The 21,568-nt window shown below is 43.4% G+C and overlaps 1 protein-coding gene across 3 annotated transcripts in view; it reads left to right on the forward strand.

The window, feature by feature from the left end:
• Nucleotides 1-21,568, forward strand: part of RGS6 (regulator of G protein signaling 6) — a 294,263-nt gene that overhangs the window by 203,211 nt on the left and 69,484 nt on the right. For all 3 annotated transcript variants that reach the window (XM_029996800.2, XM_029996819.2, XM_029996808.2), the window contains exons 4-6: nucleotides 17,030-17,080; nucleotides 17,912-18,018; nucleotides 20,323-20,374. In XM_029996800.2, the coding sequence (XP_029852660.1) occupies nucleotides 17,030-17,080; nucleotides 17,912-18,018; nucleotides 20,323-20,374 (210 nt within the window). The remainder of the gene's footprint in view (nucleotides 1-17,029; nucleotides 17,081-17,911; nucleotides 18,019-20,322; nucleotides 20,375-21,568) is intronic.

Consider the following 21,568-nt stretch of genomic DNA (forward strand, 5'->3'; position numbering starts at 1 on the left):
CTCCTCCCCCCAGCAGTGCAGGAGGACGAGGAATGGGGGTTGGGGTCAGTTCATCACACCTTGTCTCTGCCGCTCCTTCCTCCTCAGGGGCAGGACTCCTCACAGTCTTCCCCTGCTCCAGCGTGGGGACCTTCCCATGGGAGACAGTCCTCCACAAACTTCTCCAGCATGAGTCCTTCACAAACTGCTCCAGCATGGGCCCCTCCTATGGGCTGCAGTCCTTCAGGCACAGACTGCTCCAGCGTGGGTCCCCCGTGGGGTCACAAGTCCTGCCAGAAAACCTGCTCCAGCGTGGGCTCCTCTCTCCACAGATCCACAGGTCCTGCCAGGACCCTGCTCCAGCACGGGCTTCCCGCGGGGTCACAGCCTCCTTCGGGCACCCACCTGCTCCGGCGTGGGGTCCTCCCCGGGCTGCAGGTGGAGATCTGCTCCACTGTGGACCTCCCTGGGCTGCAGGGGGACAGCCTGCCTCACCCCCGTCTTCCCCATGGGCTGTAGGAGAATCTCTGCTCTGGCGCCTGGAGCATCTCCTCCCCCTCCTTCTTCACTGACCTGGCTGTCTGCAGGGTTGTTTCTCTCACATATTCTCACTCTTCTCAGACAGCTGCTGTTGCACAGGGGTTTTTTTCCCCCTTCTTAAATGTGTTCTCCCAGAAGTGCTACCACTATCACTGATGGGCTTGGCCTTGGCCAGCGGTGGGTCCATCTTGGAGCTGGCTGGCATTGGGCCCTATCAGACATAGGGGAAGCTTCTAGCAGCTTCTCACAGAAGCCACCCCCGTAGCCCCCCGGCTACCAAAACCTTGCCATGCAAACCCAATACATGTATCTAAGTGCTTGTTGTTTACTGGGAACTGATATCCTTGGCAGAGCCTCACAAGACCAGCTGTTCCTGTTAAGCCAGGTATTTGTGAGGTCCAGGTCTAAATCTAAGGAGACTTAAAGTGACAATATCAAAAGCATCTCTGGCAGAAACACAATCATTTGGCTAGACCAGTATTCTGGGGTTTTGTAGGTATAATTTGAAGAAAGGTTTTTATTTTTAATGGGACATAGATGGGAAGCTGGAGGTGCTGATTGTAGCTTGCAATGTTAGATACTGGAAGGGTGTGTTGAAGGAACAAGATACGTCATTGGTGTGAGAGATGTTTAAGTGGGTCAATAATTTGTCATGCTGTACTGCACTTTATCGTAAGGCTATCGTCTCCACCTCTGTGACACGCCTCTCTGTTTTCAAATTTGAATGTGTAGAAGACCTTCATGACTTTCAGAAGCAAATCAACTCTTGCTTTAATCTCTTCTCTCACCAGACCAACTTCTGGCAGCAAATTGCTGGTTTAGCTGTAATCTTGGCAGCCTTTGCTTAAAGTTTGCAGCAAGGGTAGTCACAGCCATGAAGTGAACCTGTGTGAGCTCACTGTCCAAGACTGGAGCCTTGAAGCTGTGCAATGTTGTAAGAAGAATGGGTCAAGTAAAGGACGTGGTCCTCGGCTGAAATGAGCTTAGTATCTGTGGGCTCTACAAAAGGGACCTGCCCAGTACTAGACAGTAGCAAACAAATGCTGAGTAATATCTTGTAACAATAAAGTTACCTGATTGGGATCTTGGTTTCAAATTTGTATGGCCTTGCCATAGACTGATCATGTTTGCACAAGAGTGTCTGTGAGTAAGCTGGTGAGAGAATGTAAATATTGCCCTTTCAATTTGTTCTTTCAGGTTGGAAACAATATTCTGAGTTAACTGCCTTGGGACCTACTGTGGTTTGCTCTGGGCATAATGCTAGCAAAATTTGCAAAGCACTGGCAGGTTTTAGCCTGTGAAAGTAAAACCAGAAATTAGCATTTACAGAGGAGGGACTCTGCACAGGAGAGTAGGACTAGGGAACTCCATTGGCAGGAATTAGTATTAATGTTCAACACACTATGAAGTCGTATGGTGTTTTATGTTTTCAAAGTGCTAGGTAAACATCAATTCATTAATCTTTACAACCCTCTTGAGAGACACCTGAATATTATTATTACACATTTTTCAGCTGTATAATTGACCTGCAGGAACATAATATGGTTTTTCTAAAGCTGTACAGCAACGTACCAGAACTGAAGCTTGGACATCCCTGATGCTAAGCTCTAGTGTACTAGGTGAAAAAGTCCAGATACAATGAGTAGCAGAAAAGGAATTTGTCATCTTTTATGTTTCTGACTTGCATTCAGGTATATGCGCAGACTGTTACAGACTTCAGTGGAAAGGAAGTTTGCATATTTCAGAGTTTCAGCATATTTTTGCATACTTGTCATTGTTTTCAACATCTGTGTTCTTATTCCTTGGGACTGGTTTTTACAGGCTTATCCTCTTGCACCTTGTATGTTTTCTCCACTCGCTTCTACCCTTTCTCCCTTCTAACTACAAGGGAGGAACAAACCTGAGCTGACAGAGGAGAGGGTGCAGATCTGCACATCTGCACTTGCCTCTGTACATGCAGCATAAGCTACTGCTAATCGGAGGGCGAACAAGCTGCAAAGTTTATTTCGGAATAAATCACTGTGTTGGACAATCTGCGGAGCTTGTGAGATACCACGGCTGTAAACAGTGACCAGCGATGCTTTTGACTGGCTTCAGCAGAGTCGTGGCAGTGCAGTCAGTACAAAGCCCGAAATGCTGGCTGCAGCAAGGGAAGAGAAGGCTCAGCCAGAACTGGTGGGGTGGTGTGATTGCAGTAGGCTGAAGAAAATTTGCTTGCAGTTTTTGACCAAGGAATATGAGGTATGGCCACAGGGTTATTCTACATACGTCACTGGGGGGAGAGGGGGAGGAGGAGGAAAGAAAGAATAAAAGAAACTGGCCTTTTTAGAATATTGTATCTCAAAATCGCTTTCCTCAAAATTTCTCTCAGAATTGCTTGTGTGTGCACTGATGTATGGCTTGCAGCTTAACTCCTTATAGAAAAACTTTCACATCACAAAAAACTGCAATTGTTGGCATTCTCACTGACAATGCCAAGTGGCCAGGAGGAGGAATGAGTAACTGTCCCAACCTCTGCGAGGTCCCTCCAGGGAGTTTTGGCATAGGGGTGGTCTGGGAGAAGATTTACAAGGTTCCTGCCTGTACTTTGCTTTTAGCTGAAGCATAGGTATTCTGTTTCTCTCACTCTTTTTGTCAGTAAATATTGATAATAAAATGTGTAGCTGATGGGGAAAAGAATAAGGGAAGAATGGTCAATGCCAGCTGAGTTTTACAAGTAGCATGAGAGCCTGCATAGTTTCTTGATTATACTTCATTTTGGAATCTCTTGTGGCCAAGGTATCTAGTCTGGCAGGCCTGAGAGGACAGATCCAGGAAAGGCTTCCCAGTAGCCCACAGAAGACAGTTCTTTTCCAGTATAACTCTTGGCTTGGGACTTGGTAATTGTATGTTTTCATAGAAAATACAAGGCCACTTGGGATGCCTCTGCTATGTCAGAGTTGATTGGATTTGTGATTTTTTTTTTTTTTATATGGCCTTTGGAAGAGTATTTTGTATTGAGATCTGAGATCTGTGTCATATTTATAACACTAATACATGTATTCAGTATTGTTATACTTAACCAGCTGTCATGATTAACAGTCACTGAGTTACCTTGCTTTTGTGCAGCGGGATTTCTGGTCCCGCCTCTTCCAAACATCACCTTCATGCTTGTTCTTGCAGTGGGGACCATACAATGAGCAATCCAGCAAATTATGCTCTGACCTGTGCTCCTGAGGAGGATTATATGGGTATGTAGAGACAAAGCCATGGATTCCTGTATTGTTAACTTATTTTTAGTGCCTGCGTCTTGATGTGACAAAACATTTTGTTAGAAGTGGCTTGTCTCATTTTTTCCCCTGGGTTTAACATGATCTCTTTTGGAACTGACTTTCTTTACTTGTTCCTGTTGTACTGTTCTTTAGATAAATTTGCTGTAGTACTTTCAACAGGTTTGTTTTGTTTTGTTTTGTTTTTTTCAAAACTTTGGTTCTTCTCAATATATTCTGTATCTTTTGCTGCTTACATTTCCCATCTCATGATTCAGTTTAATTCATAAGGTCGTGGCTTTAACCCATTTGGGGTTTGGGTGGTTTATTTTCCTCTGGGAGGATGGAAGAAGTTAGATTACAGATGTTCAGCCATATGAGTTTTCCTCCTTGAGTCCAGGCTTTTACCTGATTTGCATTTCTGAGATGCAGAGAAACAAAGACTGCCCTTTACCTCCCCAGTGAAACAGAAGCGAATACATTTATAAGAGGCGCGGTCTGTAGCACAGTAAAAAGCGTGGCATTCCCGCTCGGTCTCACAAATGTTTCTGTAGTACCTGACTTTATTCTGGCACTAGGCTGGAGAGCTGGCTGCGCCGGGACGGGCGACGGACACCGCTCGGCAGCGCTCCCGGGCTGACGGTGCGGATCGCAGCGCCGTGTCCGATCGTCTCCGTCTTCCTCGGGGACTGTTGGTGTGAGATGCTGACGGCTGACCGAGGGAAAAGAGGAGCATCGCGCATCTGAGCGCGTTCCTCGCGAACGCGGGGTCCGGAGGCGAAAGTGAAAAATAAACGGAAGACAAGCAGGGCCTTTCCGCGCCTGTCCTCCGCCTCAACCTGACGGTGTGACCTGTTGTGTTTTACTGTGACACTAATTCTGCGTGGCGCTTTCCCGGGCCCTTTTCGTCTCGCTTCTGCTGTACCCTGTGACTGGCTTCAGCGGAGGCGGCGTCCCTCTGCCGGGGCCGGGAGAGGAGGGTGCCTGCTCCTTTCCTCCGGGAGCCCGTGTTTGCTGCCGTTCTCTGCAAAATTAGTTACCTCTCCCGATCGCGAGCGGCCCTTTCGAAGCAGCCGGGGGCTCCGCCTGATTCCCCAGCAGCCTCGCCGCCTCAGCTAAGCCGGCGTCGGGCGGCTTTCGGGTCACCACCTCCGACCCCGGGAAAGCGGCCGGGCCGGGCCCGGAGCAGGGCCGGGCCGGGCCGGGCCGGCTGGCGGCGCGCTGCCTCCGATGCCGTGGGCAACACCGCCACCTGCCGGCCCTGCGGGGCGGGACCCGGCCGGGACCCGCCCGGGCAGCCCCAGCGTCCTCATGGGAGCCTGCGGTCAGGGGGGCGATGCTCGCTGAGCTCAACCTGCCGGCTGCGACCGAGAGGTTTGGGGCAAGGAGGAGGGAGAACGGGCGAAAGGTGAAGCGAGGGAAGGAGCGATGCGCAGTTTAAGTGAGAACGTGATCTAAAAGTATTTGAAGAATGTTTGTAATCCCAGGAAAGATGTCGTTTTAGCAAGCATTGACTCGCTGTAAAATCCACGCGGTGTGGTCCGTGTTCTGTGGGGGGTGCCCGGGACCTCCTAAAATAGGTTGCCAGCAGATACGCGCACATCTACAAAACCGGCGTTTGCTTTCCGTGGCTGCTCGTTGAAACGGAACTGTTGCTCCGACATCCCTGTCGGTCAGCTCGCTGCTGTGGTGAAATTCAGAGGCAGGACTAACTCCGTCTGTACTTGCCCAGCGCCTACTGGCGGGACCCTGAGGGTATTACAACATTAATATGAAACGGTTGTCATTACTGGAAAGCAAATGCAAAAGTCTTGTAAGCACAAGTGAAATGTGTTTGCTTTTTTGTCTTTTTGTATTTACAGGAAGATTTTTTTGTTAAAGTATTTACGTAGTTCGAGTTTCTCCAATCGCTTGTGAAACTCTGTTCTCTGAAGGTGTTTTAAGACTTCTCTCCCTAAACTTCTCACGAGTTAAAATACTTCCCAAGATCTTGCAGAACACAGTGTTGCTGGCTTGAAAAAAAGCTTCTGCTTTACATAGAGAGGACTTCGAGTTTTACTTATTTGGAAACTAAAAGCACCAGAATGTGGTTTGCTGCATTATGAGGCTGTTTCGTGCAAATTTGCCCAGGCAAACTGTGCCTGCTGAGAAACGTTGTGAGGTCCGAGGGCATTCCTGCCATGCTTGCCAGGACGCAGCTGAGTTCAGAGTGCACAAAGCAGTTGATGTGCCCAGTTGTATATTTCTAGAGAGCCATACCAGACCAGGTTTTGTCAAGAATCAGCAGTGACAGTCAACAACTTACCCTCACCCTCGTGATGTTTCCAGAAAGAAGCGAGTGAAGCTGCTGGGCCTCAGCCCGAGGCGTTGTTGGAAACGGGAAAGCGGCAGCACTGTCTGGTTTGTCCCACTGCTGTTGGGTGTTGCACCACGAAGCTCTCTGAAACAAGGAACCTACTTTGAACAAGGCTGATCCTCGCTGCGCGATGAACGGCTTTATGAAGACTGTGCTTTGTGCTCCTGCTTGGGTAACAACTAAATACACAGCAGTGTCTGCTTTGAGCCCATCCCATGTTCAGGGCCCGTTGCTATCTGAAATCGCTGCTTCGGAGCCGCCTGTCAGCTTTTCCAAGTCCAAACCCATAGTTAAATTGAAAGGGGTTAAATAAAATGTTGGTCTTCAAATTCTTGGAGGGGGGAAGAAAGAAAAAGAAAGGAAGGAAAATATTTTACTAGATTCCCTCTGTCTTGGTATGGAAACAAAAATGCCTTCTAAAATTCATAGACAGATATTTTGCAGTTTTAAGCTACATGGTGTTTTGACAGTAGATTCAATTATTTAAACTGAACAGTACTTGTTTAATGCAGCTTTCAGCTTTTTAAAATGCTTCTTACTTTCAGAGGTCATTTGTTAAAATGAACTTGAAGGATTTACCAGACAGGAAACGCAATTTTAAAATATAGGTATGTAGGAGAAGCTGATTGTTGTTTTTACTGCTTCTATTCTTATGCGCAGCCCTATGAAATCCATCAAATGTAAGAAAGAACAAATAATTTACTTATTTTGAACTTGTTACTTAATTATGAATACTAATAAATTTGTGCTCATTGATTGTTTCAATGTTATCATTAAATTGTTCTGCACATTTAAAATTCCCACTGATACATATCTCTGCCCAAATTTGAAATGCAGGAACGAGCTGTTTTGCTAGCAAAATCAGTTGCTCCTTACTGGTATAAGCACCTTTAACACATGGTTTAAGAAGCCCTTTTAAAACGCGACCTCTAGTGTTAGTGCCAATACTGTCTCTTTCTTTAGCATGGCAGTAAGTAAATTGTCAGCAATGGCTATATGGTCATAATTCATCTGGTGTTACCCTTGACTAAAACAAATTATATGTGCAACCTTAATCCTGCTGGAGAATTGTCCCTCATTGACTGCAGCACCAGTACAGAGCTCCAGTGAGGCCCACTGCGCTCCAGTGCACCCTGTATTGTACGTGATTGAAAGGCCTAGCAGGGAAAGGGAGGGGAAAAGCTGTACAATACCAATTATTTCATTTTCAGGACAACGAACTCCTGGAGGGAAAAGAACTACAGATGTCCGGTTATTTCATTTTCCATGTAACGTGACTGTTACTGCATCACTGCAAACACTGCGTGTGGTTCTCAACCTTTCCTGAAGACTAAGAGGAAAAAGAGTAGCAATGTGTCAGGATGAAGTTGGTTTCTTAGAGAATTTGATGATGCTAATTATCCTTATCTGTAATAGAGAGCACAGACAATAATGTTCCCGCTATTAACATGGAAGTGCATGATCTTGTGAAAGAGAGATCTGTTGTGGTCAGAGCTCTTTAGGAGGTTTAAAAATTGAGTGCTTCTGCAAACAGAATTACTGTGGAAATTCATAGGAACACAGCGTAGGCGAGGACTACAGGGTCCTAGTAAATAAATATTTACTCCTAGTAAATAAATATTGTGCCAAAATCATTAAAATGCTGCAGCTTTCAGAGCACTTTACTGTCTTGCACCAGTCGGTGACATTTACACCTTTGCAGGGAAACTGTTGTAACACTGGTGAGGGCAAGGAGGACCTTGATGTGACAGCCTTTGAAGCCCGCTTTGTGAATGAGGACACAGTGTGAAGTGACCTGACAGTCACATGCTGAAATACACCAGTCACTTTCTATGTTTTTTTGATCTTCCTCTTTCCTGGAGAAGAAAACTTGCTATTAAAAATACTAATATATGATTGAAACGACGGAAAGATTGCCTTTGATTTAAAGGCTGTGTGCATGAATTGCGTAGCAGTAAAAATGTTTCAGCCCTAACAAGATCTGACACGGGAATCTTCAAAAGACCCGATTCCAGCAGTGCTCAGAGTTGCTTTCCTTGCTGTTTTGTTGCTGAATCATTTTGACAGTGTGAGGAAAAGTGTCTAAACACTACTATATGGCAGAGCGCCAAACTGCTAAGCTATACGAGCCTCTTCAGTAGTCTGAGTAATGCAAAGGCAGAGCAGCCTGAAAAGCAACTGTAAATTTATGATCAATTGTAGGTGTAAAGGTACATCTTGAGCCATCCACAGTTCTTAGCAATTTGTAAAAGGAGGTAACTTCTGATGCTACTACGAAATGCTGTTACTATTGCTGCTGAGAGGCTGGGACTGCAAGGTACAATTTTCCTGCCTCTTGCATACCTCTCTAATGGCTCTCAAGGCAACGTGCTCATCTTCTGCGGGTGTTATAGGAAGAACAGGTACAGGTTTGAATGACACAAAGTGTGGAATTGTTAACTTTTCTTTTGTTCTGCGATTTCCTCCTGTACTTGTAGTAACAGCAGTTTGTTCAGGGTTGCATTTGAGCAGAGAACAAGATTTGGGCATAGGTCATGCAGTATGTCTCTAATTTAGAGCAGTCCAAATTCTAGTCAAGGGAAGCAACGTCAGTGGGGATTGCACTGGGGTTATGGTATGTTCTGGGTTCTGGAGGGGGTCTGTGTCCATGTGTTTGGATCTATCAGCACGTTTGTTGATGCCAGGCCTGTCTGTAGATAGCACAGACCTGATAGCAGCTCAGGTCTTCCAAGGCAGGTGAGGAATGTTTAGCACGAATAAATCAGCGTGGCTGCTCCTGCAGTAAGACTACTGCTTGGCATCTCTGGGTGCGAGCGAATGCCAGCGTGTAAGCAGTCAAAGGTGGTGAGCGTTGAGTGCGAGGGCTGGGCTGACGTGACATAGGTCTGTCAAAGAGGAGTGAGGACCAGACTGATGCTGGCGTAGCACCAAATGCTTTCTATCGCTGCAGGTCAACTGGAAAAAGACCTTTTGCTGGTATCGCTTTTTTTCCAGTTGAGGACCTGGTTTAAGCTGTCCGGGCAGACCTCTTTCACTGGGATTAACTGTGCATCCATTAAGAGGTTTGCTAACTCAGCCTTACTAATACCACCGTAGAGCAATCGTTTTAAATCCAGGGCTATCAGCTAGTGGCACCCTTCTGCTCCTCAGCGCTGGCTCCCTGCTTTTAAGTGTTGTTGATGAGAGTGTATTGCAAGCCAGAAGCCTGTCTTCGGGTATGTCTTCTGTTACTTGTTTTCATGCCTTGTAAAGCTACCTGAACTATTTTTAGATGGGCAGCATTGTAACAAAAGCAGTCTGGCTGTGATATCTCTGAGACCTTACGATCTAATTTATCTTTGTTACCGGGGTAAATTAGCCCACACAGAGCTCTGCGCTGTCATGTCTGATCATTTATTGATTCCTGCCTAGTGAAAATCTCCCTCTACAGGTCTGCGTTATAGAGGATGGGTATGCGTGCTTTGGTAGCCTGGCCAATGTGATGAGAAGGCAAAAGTCCCTCCAAATAGCAGTTCAGAAGAAGGAGCTATTAACAGGGTGAAAGCACACAAGGAATTTGGATTTTGCAAATCCAAATCTCTCTCTCTCATCTTTCATATCCGTCTACATTTAAAATGCAAGCAGGAGAGACCGCGTGCGTGTTACGTGTAAAATACATATTGGAGATAAAGATCAAATTTACACTGCGGTGCTGATGGTTAAATTGTGAATTTGCAGCCCATTACTTTGTAAGCTATTTCAAAGTGTGTTAGCACTCGCTTGCTAGAAACTCCTGTTCAATTCCTAGTAAGAGCACACAGGCAGCTCTGCAACTCTGGTGTGTTGCCCTCTGCCTGGTCTCGTTCCCTGAGCTGATTCCCTGAGCTGCTCATCTTCTTTCCCCACCATGACTACAGGAGCCCGTGGCATTTTCTCTCTCCTTGGAAGGTTATCTTCTGTCACTCTCCCAACACCACGAGTGTCTATCAACACCTTGCAGTGCAGCCGTGAGTCTGGGTCATGACTCCCTTTTGTGAAAGAATTTATTAATAGATCTCCTGTTAATTTTGCTTCAGGGCTTGGAGTCAGGGACAAGAACGTGCACGAATCACACATCAGAGTTGTTAATTTTAATAGGCTTTCGATAACTCTGTGATCAGATTCTCATATGGTTTTGTTCACACAGATACAAACACTCATGCGACAGAGGTACAGAGTGCTTCCTAAGTTCACAAGCAACATACAAACCCCAATGATTGGTATTTATATGGGACTCATCTCTGAAATACCGGAAATACTCTGAAATTTGGTATAAATGGGCAAGCATACTGAACAGCTTTCTGTAAGATAACACTTAGTAAAGGAGTCAGAGGAGGGATGAAGAAAAGGTTGGAATGTCATATCAGCCCAAACACCATGATAAATAACCCACACTGTTGTCAGGAAAAGGCAGAGGATCAGAGACTTTGAACCCATTAAATTTACAAATATTATGTCTTTGTCATTTTTTTATCATCCTGGAATGTTCATGCGCAACACAACTTCATGTGCTGTTTTCCACCTTCCCGCCAAGCATCATTCTGACTTTCACAAAAAGTATTATATTTTCAAATTTTTTATTACAAGAAAAGTAAATTGTAAATTCAAGCACTCAAAAGTTGTGATGAACAAAAAGACTGCTTAGAAACTTTGGTTGCTTTGATCAAAAAGGGGTAACACTCCTGCTGCTAATGATTGTTAATAATTCACAAACAAGATTTAAAGTGAACTTAACGTAAAGGAAAATTGCTGTTTCTAGAAGCTCTAAGCTGTTGTAGCTTTGATGCTCCTTGCTGACACTGAGTGGTGCAATTACCACATGCTGATGGAGGAGAGCTGCAATTACCACATTTTCTGAGTCAACTGTTGAGATTTTTTTTTAGTTGGCATTAGTATTTATTTATGTGCTTATTGTAGGCAAATTCTATGAAGTGCTTTCCCAATATTTGTAACAGAATACTAGGGAGAGACCTAGATATTTCTTTCTCCACTCCCCCCCCCCCCCCAAAAAAAAAAAAAAATCGGTGCTTTGCATTAAATCCTTACTGTGAGCCGGAGTCTCTACTTCCAACCTAGCTGAAATCACTGTGGGAGTCAGTGGGGGGCTCTGTGTAAGAAAAATAGTAGTAGTGAGTGCTGGAGGCCTTGAGAAATCTTGTATGAAATCGTTTTGCCCTTTATCATGGGTGACAGTCATTTGTTTGTTTTTGTAAGCCTGGTGGTAAAAGTGTGGATACTTAATTAACCTTTTTGTCCTAGATTTACCAAGGACCCAGTGCTGTTTGGGGAGGAACCAAAACACATTATTTCCATTGCATAGTGTGACTGCCGTGATGGGCAGGGTAAAAAGCAGCTTGAGTGGCTGCTCATACACCCATGCATGTATTCTTATGTCATTTTGACTGCTTCTGATTTTTTTTTTTTTTTTTTTTTTTTCCCCCCGGTCTTGTTTTTCTGATAGAAATATTTAAAGATTGGTCCGATTTCAGGAGCAAATTGTTTGGAAAATTCGGTGCTAAAATGGGTTCATCTGTTTTCAAGAATGGAGTGACAGAAAGGAGAGTACATTTTCACCCTTGTATCAAAAGGCTGTCTGGACCTTGAGTTTGGAGGTGACTGACAACAGAGGCTAGGCACGTAGTTTGTTTGCCCATAGTGTGTCATGGAGTGTGTAGATCAGGTCTAGGAAGGAGCTGAACATCTCATATTTTTCGTATTCCTTTTGTAAAATTAAAAAAACTACTATGCAAAAATATGTTTTTTTAGTTATTAAAATATGTTCAGAGAATATTAGGGTTACACTAACACTGGAAAAAAACAGAAAATAACCAAGCAATCTTACGTCTCTTCCTGCAGAAATGTACATATGACAAGTTCTTTCATAACATGATCAGACAGTATTTAAAAAATTTTTTTTAAGACCTCCCTTTCTTCAGTGTTAGTATTTGTTAGTGCAAGGTGAGTCTGTGAACGATCTGAGATCCAAAGCATCCCACCTCATTGGCTGTAGTTGCTGGATGGCATGCAGTGATCAGGGCTCAGCTTAGCAACTCCTATAAGAAAGGACAGACGTTAGTCCTTGGTCACTGATGCCACACGTGGGCAACATGAGATGTCCCGTGTCAAATCACAGTGGAGCTCCGCTCATCAGTGCTTGCCAGCTCTGCCATCTCAGGACACTCAGCAAAAAATGCAGTTGTCTTATCAGGCCTAAAAAGGAACGCGAAGATGCATTTTTCTGAAGTTTCAGAAATACTTTTGTATTTTTTATTTGTATACATATATGTGTGTGTATGTACATGCGTATGCCTTGTCAGGGACGTGCCGAGTCCACTGGATGACAAGCAGAGCCCAGCGGTCCTGGCTCTTTTGCCCAGAACCAGTGGCACAGTCTCCACTCTGGGCAGCAGATCTTCAGAAATTGCGGGAGGCAGGTACATCGTCCTGTCTGCCTTTGCCATTTCACACAGCCTGTGGAAGATGAGTGAATCTGATTATAGATGGCTCTACATTTTCCAAGTAAGTCCTGGATTTTCTGGAAGAAGTAGAACAACTTAGGTTGAGTAGAAAAGGTATCAAATATAGTGGTGGTGACTCACCTCATTAACTGCATCTTGCTGGTGGCCTCACACCTTGTGAACTTTTTTTTTAATTTATCTTTTCATGGCTGGCCACTCATTTGTCATGTTGACAGGCAATGGCCTTCTGAGAACACTAGCTACTATTATGGGATCACTGAGGCCGAACAGAAAGTGGAGAAAATAGCAAGAAATATAAAACTGCTAGTCTGTCTCTAAACCAGGTAGCTGGATAAATGGTCATTGTGAATCCGTTTGCGCATAGAAATACAGCTATTCTGTTGGAATTAAGCAACTTGATGTACTTCAGCTTCAAAGAGCCTAAAGCAAAAAGATATATTTCATTATAGGTGAGGAGAAAATAGGTGTTCACAGGCTGTTGACTATCCTTGAACTGAGCATACTGACTCAGAGGAAATGTAGATGGATGGAGAGGAGCATAGAGGAGATGGGAGCCGTTCTTCTACCTGGATCCAGCAACACTTTCTATTATGAAAACACACCTAACTATTTGTTTTCAGAAGATCTCAAATGCCCTGTTAGTGTTTAGTAGAAACATGTCAGGGTCAAGGGTTTCCCTCAGGTGTCTTCTGAAAGAGCTAGTGAAATGTGGAATCTGAAAATCAGCTGGAAAAGATCTTTTTTGGAAGGTAAGTTATGTGAGGACTGTCCATCGGGCTTAACCTACAGGAGAGGTTAAGATGAAGTTTTCTGGAAAACTCACAGATAAAGGAATCTGTGTCTTGGTCTGACAGAGGAGAGTTTTGTAAAAGATTCACTCAAGTTTTCATTGTGCCTTACAAGGATAAATCTGAATGTTCTCATTTGATGAAGGACATAAGTAGTATTTCTAGGTGGGCAAAAGTAGGTTGCAGTGATAGAAACAGCCGCAAGCAGAGGCAAAGCCAATGTGTGAGGGTACCCTAAAAATTGAAGGTGTTATGGGAGATGGCAGTAAAGAGTTTTCATTATGATTGAATATTAATTAGTGACATGGCTATTAATGATGACAGTAATTAACAGAGGAAGGAAAGACTTGTCATTGTCCCGAGGGTGAGTAATCAGTCTTGGCAGGTGATAAATAATGGTTCAGCAAACTCAGCAGAAAGATAATCTGTCTGCCTCAGGACAACAGGAGAATGGCTATAACATCTTCCAGGCTCTTGGCAACCTTCAGGAATGACTTCATGTTTTTCACAGAGACAAATTAAAATCCCTGATCTCAAGTGCTGCTTATATTCTGGAGGGGCTGATCACAGGAGTTCTGGTTGAGTCAGTGCCTTTGGTTTACTTGCCCCTTTAAAGCTTTCTTTTTTAATCTTAACAACGGGGAAGACAGACTGGGGAACCAGCTTTCAGTGTTACTTGAGTTTTTCACTGTAGTTTGATGAAAATTGAATAGATTCCTCAGAAGAGGCCTAGAGCTGGGGACATGATCATTCTATGTAAAAATGGACTGGGACTTAATCCTGCATTAAGTATTCCTGTTTATCTGGAAAGGGATCATGCAGAATGCACTTCACCTCCCTTGAGCAAAGCAAATGCACTACTCTAGATGATTTTCAAGTATCAGCTGTCATGTCACTTGGCAATAAGATGCCTAAGAGATCACTGCAAGGCTGTAATCTGAGGCCAAAATCAGGGGAAATAGTGGACTTTTTACTTTGGTGAATGAACAGAAAAGCCAAGAAAGATTCTGGTCTAGTTTGAACCAAGACAGCATTTTGTGAGGTTTTATTTTGTTTCTAACAATACATAAGCACTTCAGCTTGAGTTGTCTTGAAATGGTTTTCTAACCCCAAACGTTTTGTTCTCTCTTTAGGATATTTTTGTTTTGTAAAAGGCAAAAGGGAACATCCATGTTTATAAAATAGAATATTTTATTAACAAACTTGTCAAAACAACAGTTACTGGCTCTGAACATTTTCCCCATATGTTATTCAGCTAGCACTGTTCACTGGATGTGCTCTCATCTGGGAGGTAGTTTTGGACCCCTCAGACATCTTTTTCTGAATAAATTTACTATTCACAAAAAAACGATGTGACTTTAGGATGCACCTGGCAAGCTGGTTTCAGTAGAGACAGGAAAGTGCTTGCACCATTGCCAGAGGCATTGGTTAGATGTTCTGCAAGGTACTGCCTCCAGTTCTAGTGACCCCAGTGCAAAGAAATGGAACTTAAATCTGAAAAGTTGCTGAATGGTAAAGTAGGGGGAAAGACCATCTTAAGAAGACACTAAAAGAATTTTGTTGGTTTAGTGAAATCAAGGTAGGGAAGTAATGTGTCAGCCCTCTGTAGAAACACTCAGGAGAAACTACCAAGGAAGAAGAATAATTATTTCCATTAAATGATAATGCAGGTATGATATCAAATGCATATAAATTGCATATTAATAAACTTAGGCTGGGAAGTTACAAGAAGAGTTCTATCTATGAAAAAAAAAAAGAAAGAAAAAGAGTTCTGGAATAACTTTCCGATTAGGATAGTGGCAACTTAAATTGCTGTTAGGTGGAGTTGGAAGGTGTGGAGAGTGACCACAGAGCTGAGAATATAAGCTTGTGAGATGGGTCCTGTAGTGTCTGGTTTGTTGATACCTTCAAGGCAGATCAAGACAATGCCCAGCTGCTGCTTGTTGGTCACATCTGTTTGCCCAGTATTTAAGCAAAAGCAGATGCTTCCCTGATCTTCAGGAGCTCTGCTGATTGCCTGCAGGGGACAAGTAGGTTGTTCACTTGCCTTGGGTAGGGGATGAGGGAGGTCAGGTCCATATTCCCGCTTGCTGCTGAAGCCTGACTGAAGAGGTTTTTTTGGTGCTCCTTGAGTCAGGGGTCAACATGCATTGTCGGGGGAGCAGGAGCTGCTATCTCCTTCTGCGTCAGGTAGAGCCCACATTTCTAGTGGGAATTTCGTGTGTATGGGAGAGCCCCTCAGACCTGCGGATATTGCAAGGACCTGGGACACTAGCAGTGCCTGTTGTCTCTGTGGCACATTGTAATTGTGCCTCCTGGCCTTTGTTGTATTTAAGGTTTGCTGAGGGTGTGGGGATGCTCTGGGCCTGCGGAAAGCAAAATGTCCTTCAGACTTTTCTGGAACAGGCATCGTGTGGGTTATGTTGTTTCCTGAAGTACCCACTGTGTCTGAACTCAGAAGTGGCCATGCAAATAAGATCCTCTGGGGTTTGTTTAGTAAGCCTGAACCATACGGTCGCCCAATTCCTTTTTGTATGCTATCTTCGAATGATATATCAGAAAGCATAGCACCAAATATTACCGGGGCTATTAGCCCACTGTATGTGAATGCAAATATTTCTCAGCAAATTGACTGTACGCTGAGAAGGGATTGGAGTTACGTCTGCATCCAGACATGGTATCGTTAGGTTGTGCTGCATGCTGCTGTAACTTGGCATGGACTTGCTAAGTTGCCTCCAGTGCCTTTGCTGATTGTCTTTGACTTTGGACAAGTCAAGTTGGCTGACTTGTACACACCGTTATGTTTCATTTTAAGCTTAACTTCCTGAGTATGGGTTTTAACTAAATTTTGCTGCCCTGTCATGTTGTATTTTGATAAAAGGCCTTAGCTTCTACTGAACAGTGACAAGTTTTCCACTTCTATGATTTCCATGCGAGCAACAGAGAGGTTGTATACATGCAGGGGATCAATCCTAGAGATCTTTATGCTGTTTATAAGATAGCAACAACCTTTGTACTACTTGATGGGCCCTGAAAACCTAATAAACTACCTGATGGACCTTAAAGACTCACTTCTCTGCTCCTGGCCACCATCCTGCTGGAGCGATCACTAGCAGGTGACAGCTCAACAGTGGCTTGGTTACAGGCACACTGAATACCCCTTCCTTCTCCAAGATACTGCTTGTCTTTGACATAAGCAAGACTTTCCTCTGTCTTTTTTTTGACCAATAACTCAGTTCTGTACTTTTAGATTATTGCCTCTGACATTACAGGTGCTTGCAGAAACGTAACTCCCTGTATGCTGAGATGAGAGAGAAGCAACTGGAAGAGAACAAGTTACATGGAACTATTAGAGTAATATCTGACTTAAAGTATATCAAGTCTCCTATCACACAGAATACTTCTTGGGACTTAGTACCTGTCAATAACTATGTAATTACAGTTTACGTCACAAGAAAGAAAAACATTCTGAAACCTCGGTGGAGATAAAAAGGAAAATGGAATAAAATTCATGTCAGTTCTGTCGTATCCATCCCAATGTTATATCTCTCTAGGGCTCTCAAACCCTGTGGTCTCAGTGTTTAATGCTTTCTTCACCTTTTTTTTTTTTTTTTTTTTCAGGTGCTGATATTGTGCAGTGGCTTATGAAGAACCTCAGCATTGAGGATCCAGGTAAGGTGACATAGCTGGGGAGAAACAGATACTCCGTCTGTATTGTGTGTGCCATTAGACACTAGATACTATTTTGCTGCAGTCTGAAATACTGGTAGAAAAACAAGGTTGATTTAAGCATTGGATGGAAGGAAGAGGGAAAGAGATAAGAATCAACATCTTAGTTAAGTCTAATGCCTTACACTGCAACACACAGAAAGCACTTTTTAGGAGTCCTAGCCTGTCTGTGAAATTGTTGCTACCTAAGAAAGACTCTGAGAAAGTTGATGCAGCTTTTGACAGCTGACATTGGTTGAAAATCTGTGCAGATGTGCCTCTGCGCTGGTGAAGGTTGCCCTGGGAGTGCTAGGATATGTACTGCCCTCTGCCTCCGCACAGTTTCCTCTAACAAATGGCAATGCTACAGTGTCAGGATTTGTCTTTATGAATAAACATGCTGCTAATGACCTGGTGTTGCAGGTGTTTGTCAGATTTGGTAGAGGCAAGTGGGGTTCACTGATGGAACAGGCTTCTTGTCAGCTGTCACCTGTGGTGGATAATATGCTTTGAACTGAATTTCAGACTCTAGAGCTGAACTGGTGTGTGACATTTTGTAAAGACAAAACCAGCAGGTTAAACATTTGAGCAGTGTTTCATCTGTATTGTAAGGCTGATTTCTGCTCTTCTGCTTTGCATGGTTTGGTTGGAAGGTGTAAGGATGCAGTGTGGGTACAGAAAGGCATGTGTGCACCGGGTCTTTACGCAAGTCACCTCCAGAGCCACTGCTGAAAGCAGAGGAGTGTGCAGTGCACGTCTTCCTGACACAGCCCTGCTGTTTTCTGTCTTTCACAGGGGAAGCAATACACTTGGGAAGTCTTATTGCTGCACAGGGTTATGTCTTTCCAATCTCAGACCATGTCCTTACCCTGAAAGATGATGGGACATTCTATCGTTTTCAGGTTGGTGAGTCCTCTGCCTCCCTTGTGGCCCCTTCTACTGTCCCTGCAATGATACTGCTGAAATCACCTGGTCTTTATCCCTAAGCACCCATTAGGTCTATGAAGCCAGGGATTGAGGCTGTCTTGGTAGAAGCCTTAGGAAGGTACTCAAGCCCTTCAAAAAGATCTGCTTTAGAATCCCAAATCACTCTCTTCTACTTTCTGACCCACAGTTTTTACATAAATGAACGCATATGTCCTGTGATTATTTTTGAAATCTGATTTCAAGGCTGTTGTACCCAGATTTGAACTAAACCAGGAGAAAGAAGATGGCTTTCAGGTTCTAAACCTGGCACGGAATTGGGTAGACACCCTTCTGTGCAAAATGGACCAGGCCAAACTTTGGAGTTGGACATTCAAGCTCTGGCACAGCAGAAAATTCAAATTTTTATCCTCTCTTGGTTACAGATCGGTGTGGGAGGGCGCAGCTTCAGGCTTTGGCTCTTTTACAAAGAATGTGTAACCTTGGCAGTCACCTAAGCTGGGACATCTCTATCCCTCAGTGTCCCTGTGCCTCCAGATGTGTTGAATTTTTAAAGCATCCTGTGCTTGAGTTCCATGCCCTGTCCAAAACCTGCTGCTGTCAAAGCCCTAGATAACTGAGTGCTTGTGCTGCAACAACTCCTTTTGGACAGATTGTATAACTTTAAAAGAAGCAGTAAGTTCAAACCTGGAGTCCTACTGCCTAATCCTGCTGGCTAAATTTGTGGTTTTCTGTTACATGAACATAGCTAGCTTCTTTATCTTTCCTGTGACCTCTCTTCTGTTCACCCTCCTGTTCCTCCTTTACCTTTTTTTTCTTTTTTTTTGGTTTTTATTTGAAAAACCTGTTCTTCTCTTTGCATCTGATGTTGCTGCTGCTCATGCTCATTGTCCTACTGCTAATGCGGTATTGTGGTATCATATGAGACCAATGGCACGGTGAGCAAAGAAGCCCAGGAGATCACAGACCTCCCTTTATCTCACCCCACCGTCTGGTTACCTGGCATCATTCAGACTAAGATTTTTCATTACAATTCCCTTGCTTCTCTGAAAGTCCTGCTCCTCCTGCCATGCAAGATTTGACAGAAGCAGGGTTAATACTGATTGCCCATTTAATTGTATTTTTCTCTATTTTAAAAGAATGACGCCGTAAGAAGTTGTCCTGTGCAGCTCTCGGGAGCTAGATTTCAATATAATTTAATTTATTTTCCTTATTTTAAGCCTATGTAAACCACATCATCAAATTGTCTTGACTGCTTATTGACTTTTCTTTCCCTTATCTTTTCCTACAACTTTTGCTTATTCTTTGCCTGTTGTCATTTCCTGCAACAGTTCTCCTCGGCCGTTTACTGCAAAAATAACCTGATAGAATCATGTTTCTTTTCCATCACTGTCTTCTTGCCGCTTTCTACCTCAACATCAGTCCCTCCTTTAACAGTAGCTCATCATCTTGTGAAGTTTGTAAGGTCTATATCAGTGAGGAGTATTGAACGCTGTATCATTTGATCCCTCCATGTTTTCTCACTGTACTTTGGTGCAAGGAATATTCTGTGCGTAATGTCCTTCGCCCCTTTGTGGCATTACGTCAGTAATGCAAAACAGTGTTCTGTAATTTGTGTGATCACAGGGACATTGTCTTGCATTCATGTTAAAACTGAAATAAAGCCACATGTAGTAATATCTTGTAATTAATTGTAGCAACTGCAATATGCAGATCTGAATAGAAAACAAAAGCAGTAAGCTTAGCAGGACTTCTGCTTTAATCAGCTGAATTTTGACCTCTGCCATCTGTTATATTTAAAAAGTAAATTGTTTTGTAGGCTGCCTGGCTGCCAACCACACTGGTAGCTGCTCCAAAAAAGCAAGTGGTGTGTAGCATATATAAAAGGTCATGAGGTTTCTCATGCTCCTAAAAAAAAAAATAAAAAAAATTCGGGGTGACTGTGAATTCCTGGGAAAGAGGAGGTTCTGGGGTTAGAGGGTAAGAGGTCCACATTCAGATGAGCTGGCAACGATGTCTAAAATGTCATCAGGATACTGGACATCCTCCTCAAGAGATGTTTGTATTATAGCATCTCTATTTACCTGCAGTGAGGAATGTTAAAGGTCATACCTTCCTGGAAAAGCATCCTCACTTTTACTGAGATCTGTAGCAGTGTTTCCCCTGCGGGCAGAGACCAGGCCGTAGACTTTGTGATTCTTCTTTTTGTACTTGTAATGTATTTCTGCATCTGAATTGTTTTTCATCTCTTAAATTACAAAAATGTGTATGTTGTTTCTTAGGCACCATACTTTTGGCCTTCAAACTGCTGGGAACCAGAAAACACAGATTATGGTGAGAGTATAATTATTTCATTGTAGAAAGTTAGTACAGAAAGTTTGTGATGGAAAAAATTGTCCTTAAAATAATTACTGTTGGCCACCTAAACCCTGCATCAGCAGAGTTTCTTGTCAGACTGCAGCATCAGAGGCAGATACGTGCCTGTCTCAAACACATGAAGTGAAATCCCGGGGTGTCTCAAGCCTATGGAGCTGTAGCCATCGAGTTCAGTGGGGCCAGGGTTTTACCTACCATCACCCTCATTCTCTCATAGCTCTGTCCGTTTTGGCAGGATTTACAGCAAGCAGGATACTGCTCCTTGGGAATCTTAAATAATACCAATATTGCTTTTGTGGGAGAACATACTCTGATCTGTAGCTGAATCTGATATGTTGATCAATAAAAAGTTACCTCATCTGGGCACTCATCTGGCTGATCAATAAACCAGTATATAACTGATGGCAGCCCATAGTTAAAGTTCTCTGATATATGACATCAGACTTATTTTTCCCATTTTTTTAAGATTACTAGTTGATAGCTGGTAAAAAAGAGAAGATTTAGCATGGTTTATGAGCTAATAAACTGCAACATGGCGTGTTAAACATGTGAGTGCCTGCAGACAGTGGTAATACATAAAGAAAATATGTCAGTGTTGTTATCTTTAGCTGTCTGCATGCAATATTGCTGTCTCTTCCAGAACTGCACTTCTTTCGCAGTTAAATGATAAAATCAATTGTTGCATCCTGGTGTGGCATTGGAAGAGGAAGTGAATCCATGTGTGCGCTCATAAAACAGGAGCTTCTGGAAGTCCTTTTGAAATATCTCATAATCTAAGATCAGTTTAGAACTCTTCCCTGAATAATCACTTTTTTTTTCTTTCCCGGGCAATAATTACTCATCATTATGGATTCTGGAAGTCATTTGCTAGGGTGGAGAAGTAGCCTGCAATGGTGTCTGTCATGTGATAGTTCATTTGCAGTCCTCATCTGCAGGGAAGCTAGCACAGACTTACGTGTTTATCCCAGTGAGGGAACTGCTTAGGAGAGAACATGATGCTGTTCATTATATGCAAAATAATTTCCAGATTTTACAGTCACCATATATAACTGTCTGAACTGTGCCAAGTACATATTCTCTAAATATCAGAATAACAATCTGAAGAGGAAGTTCTGTGTTTTTCCTATAGTATCTGATAAATAACTGGTTTCA

The sequence above is a fragment of the Aquila chrysaetos genome, chromosome 2 (genome assembly GCF_900496995.4).
Source record: "Aquila chrysaetos chrysaetos chromosome 2, bAquChr1.4, whole genome shotgun sequence".
In the NCBI taxonomy this organism is placed as follows: domain Eukaryota; kingdom Metazoa; phylum Chordata; class Aves; order Accipitriformes; family Accipitridae; genus Aquila; species Aquila chrysaetos.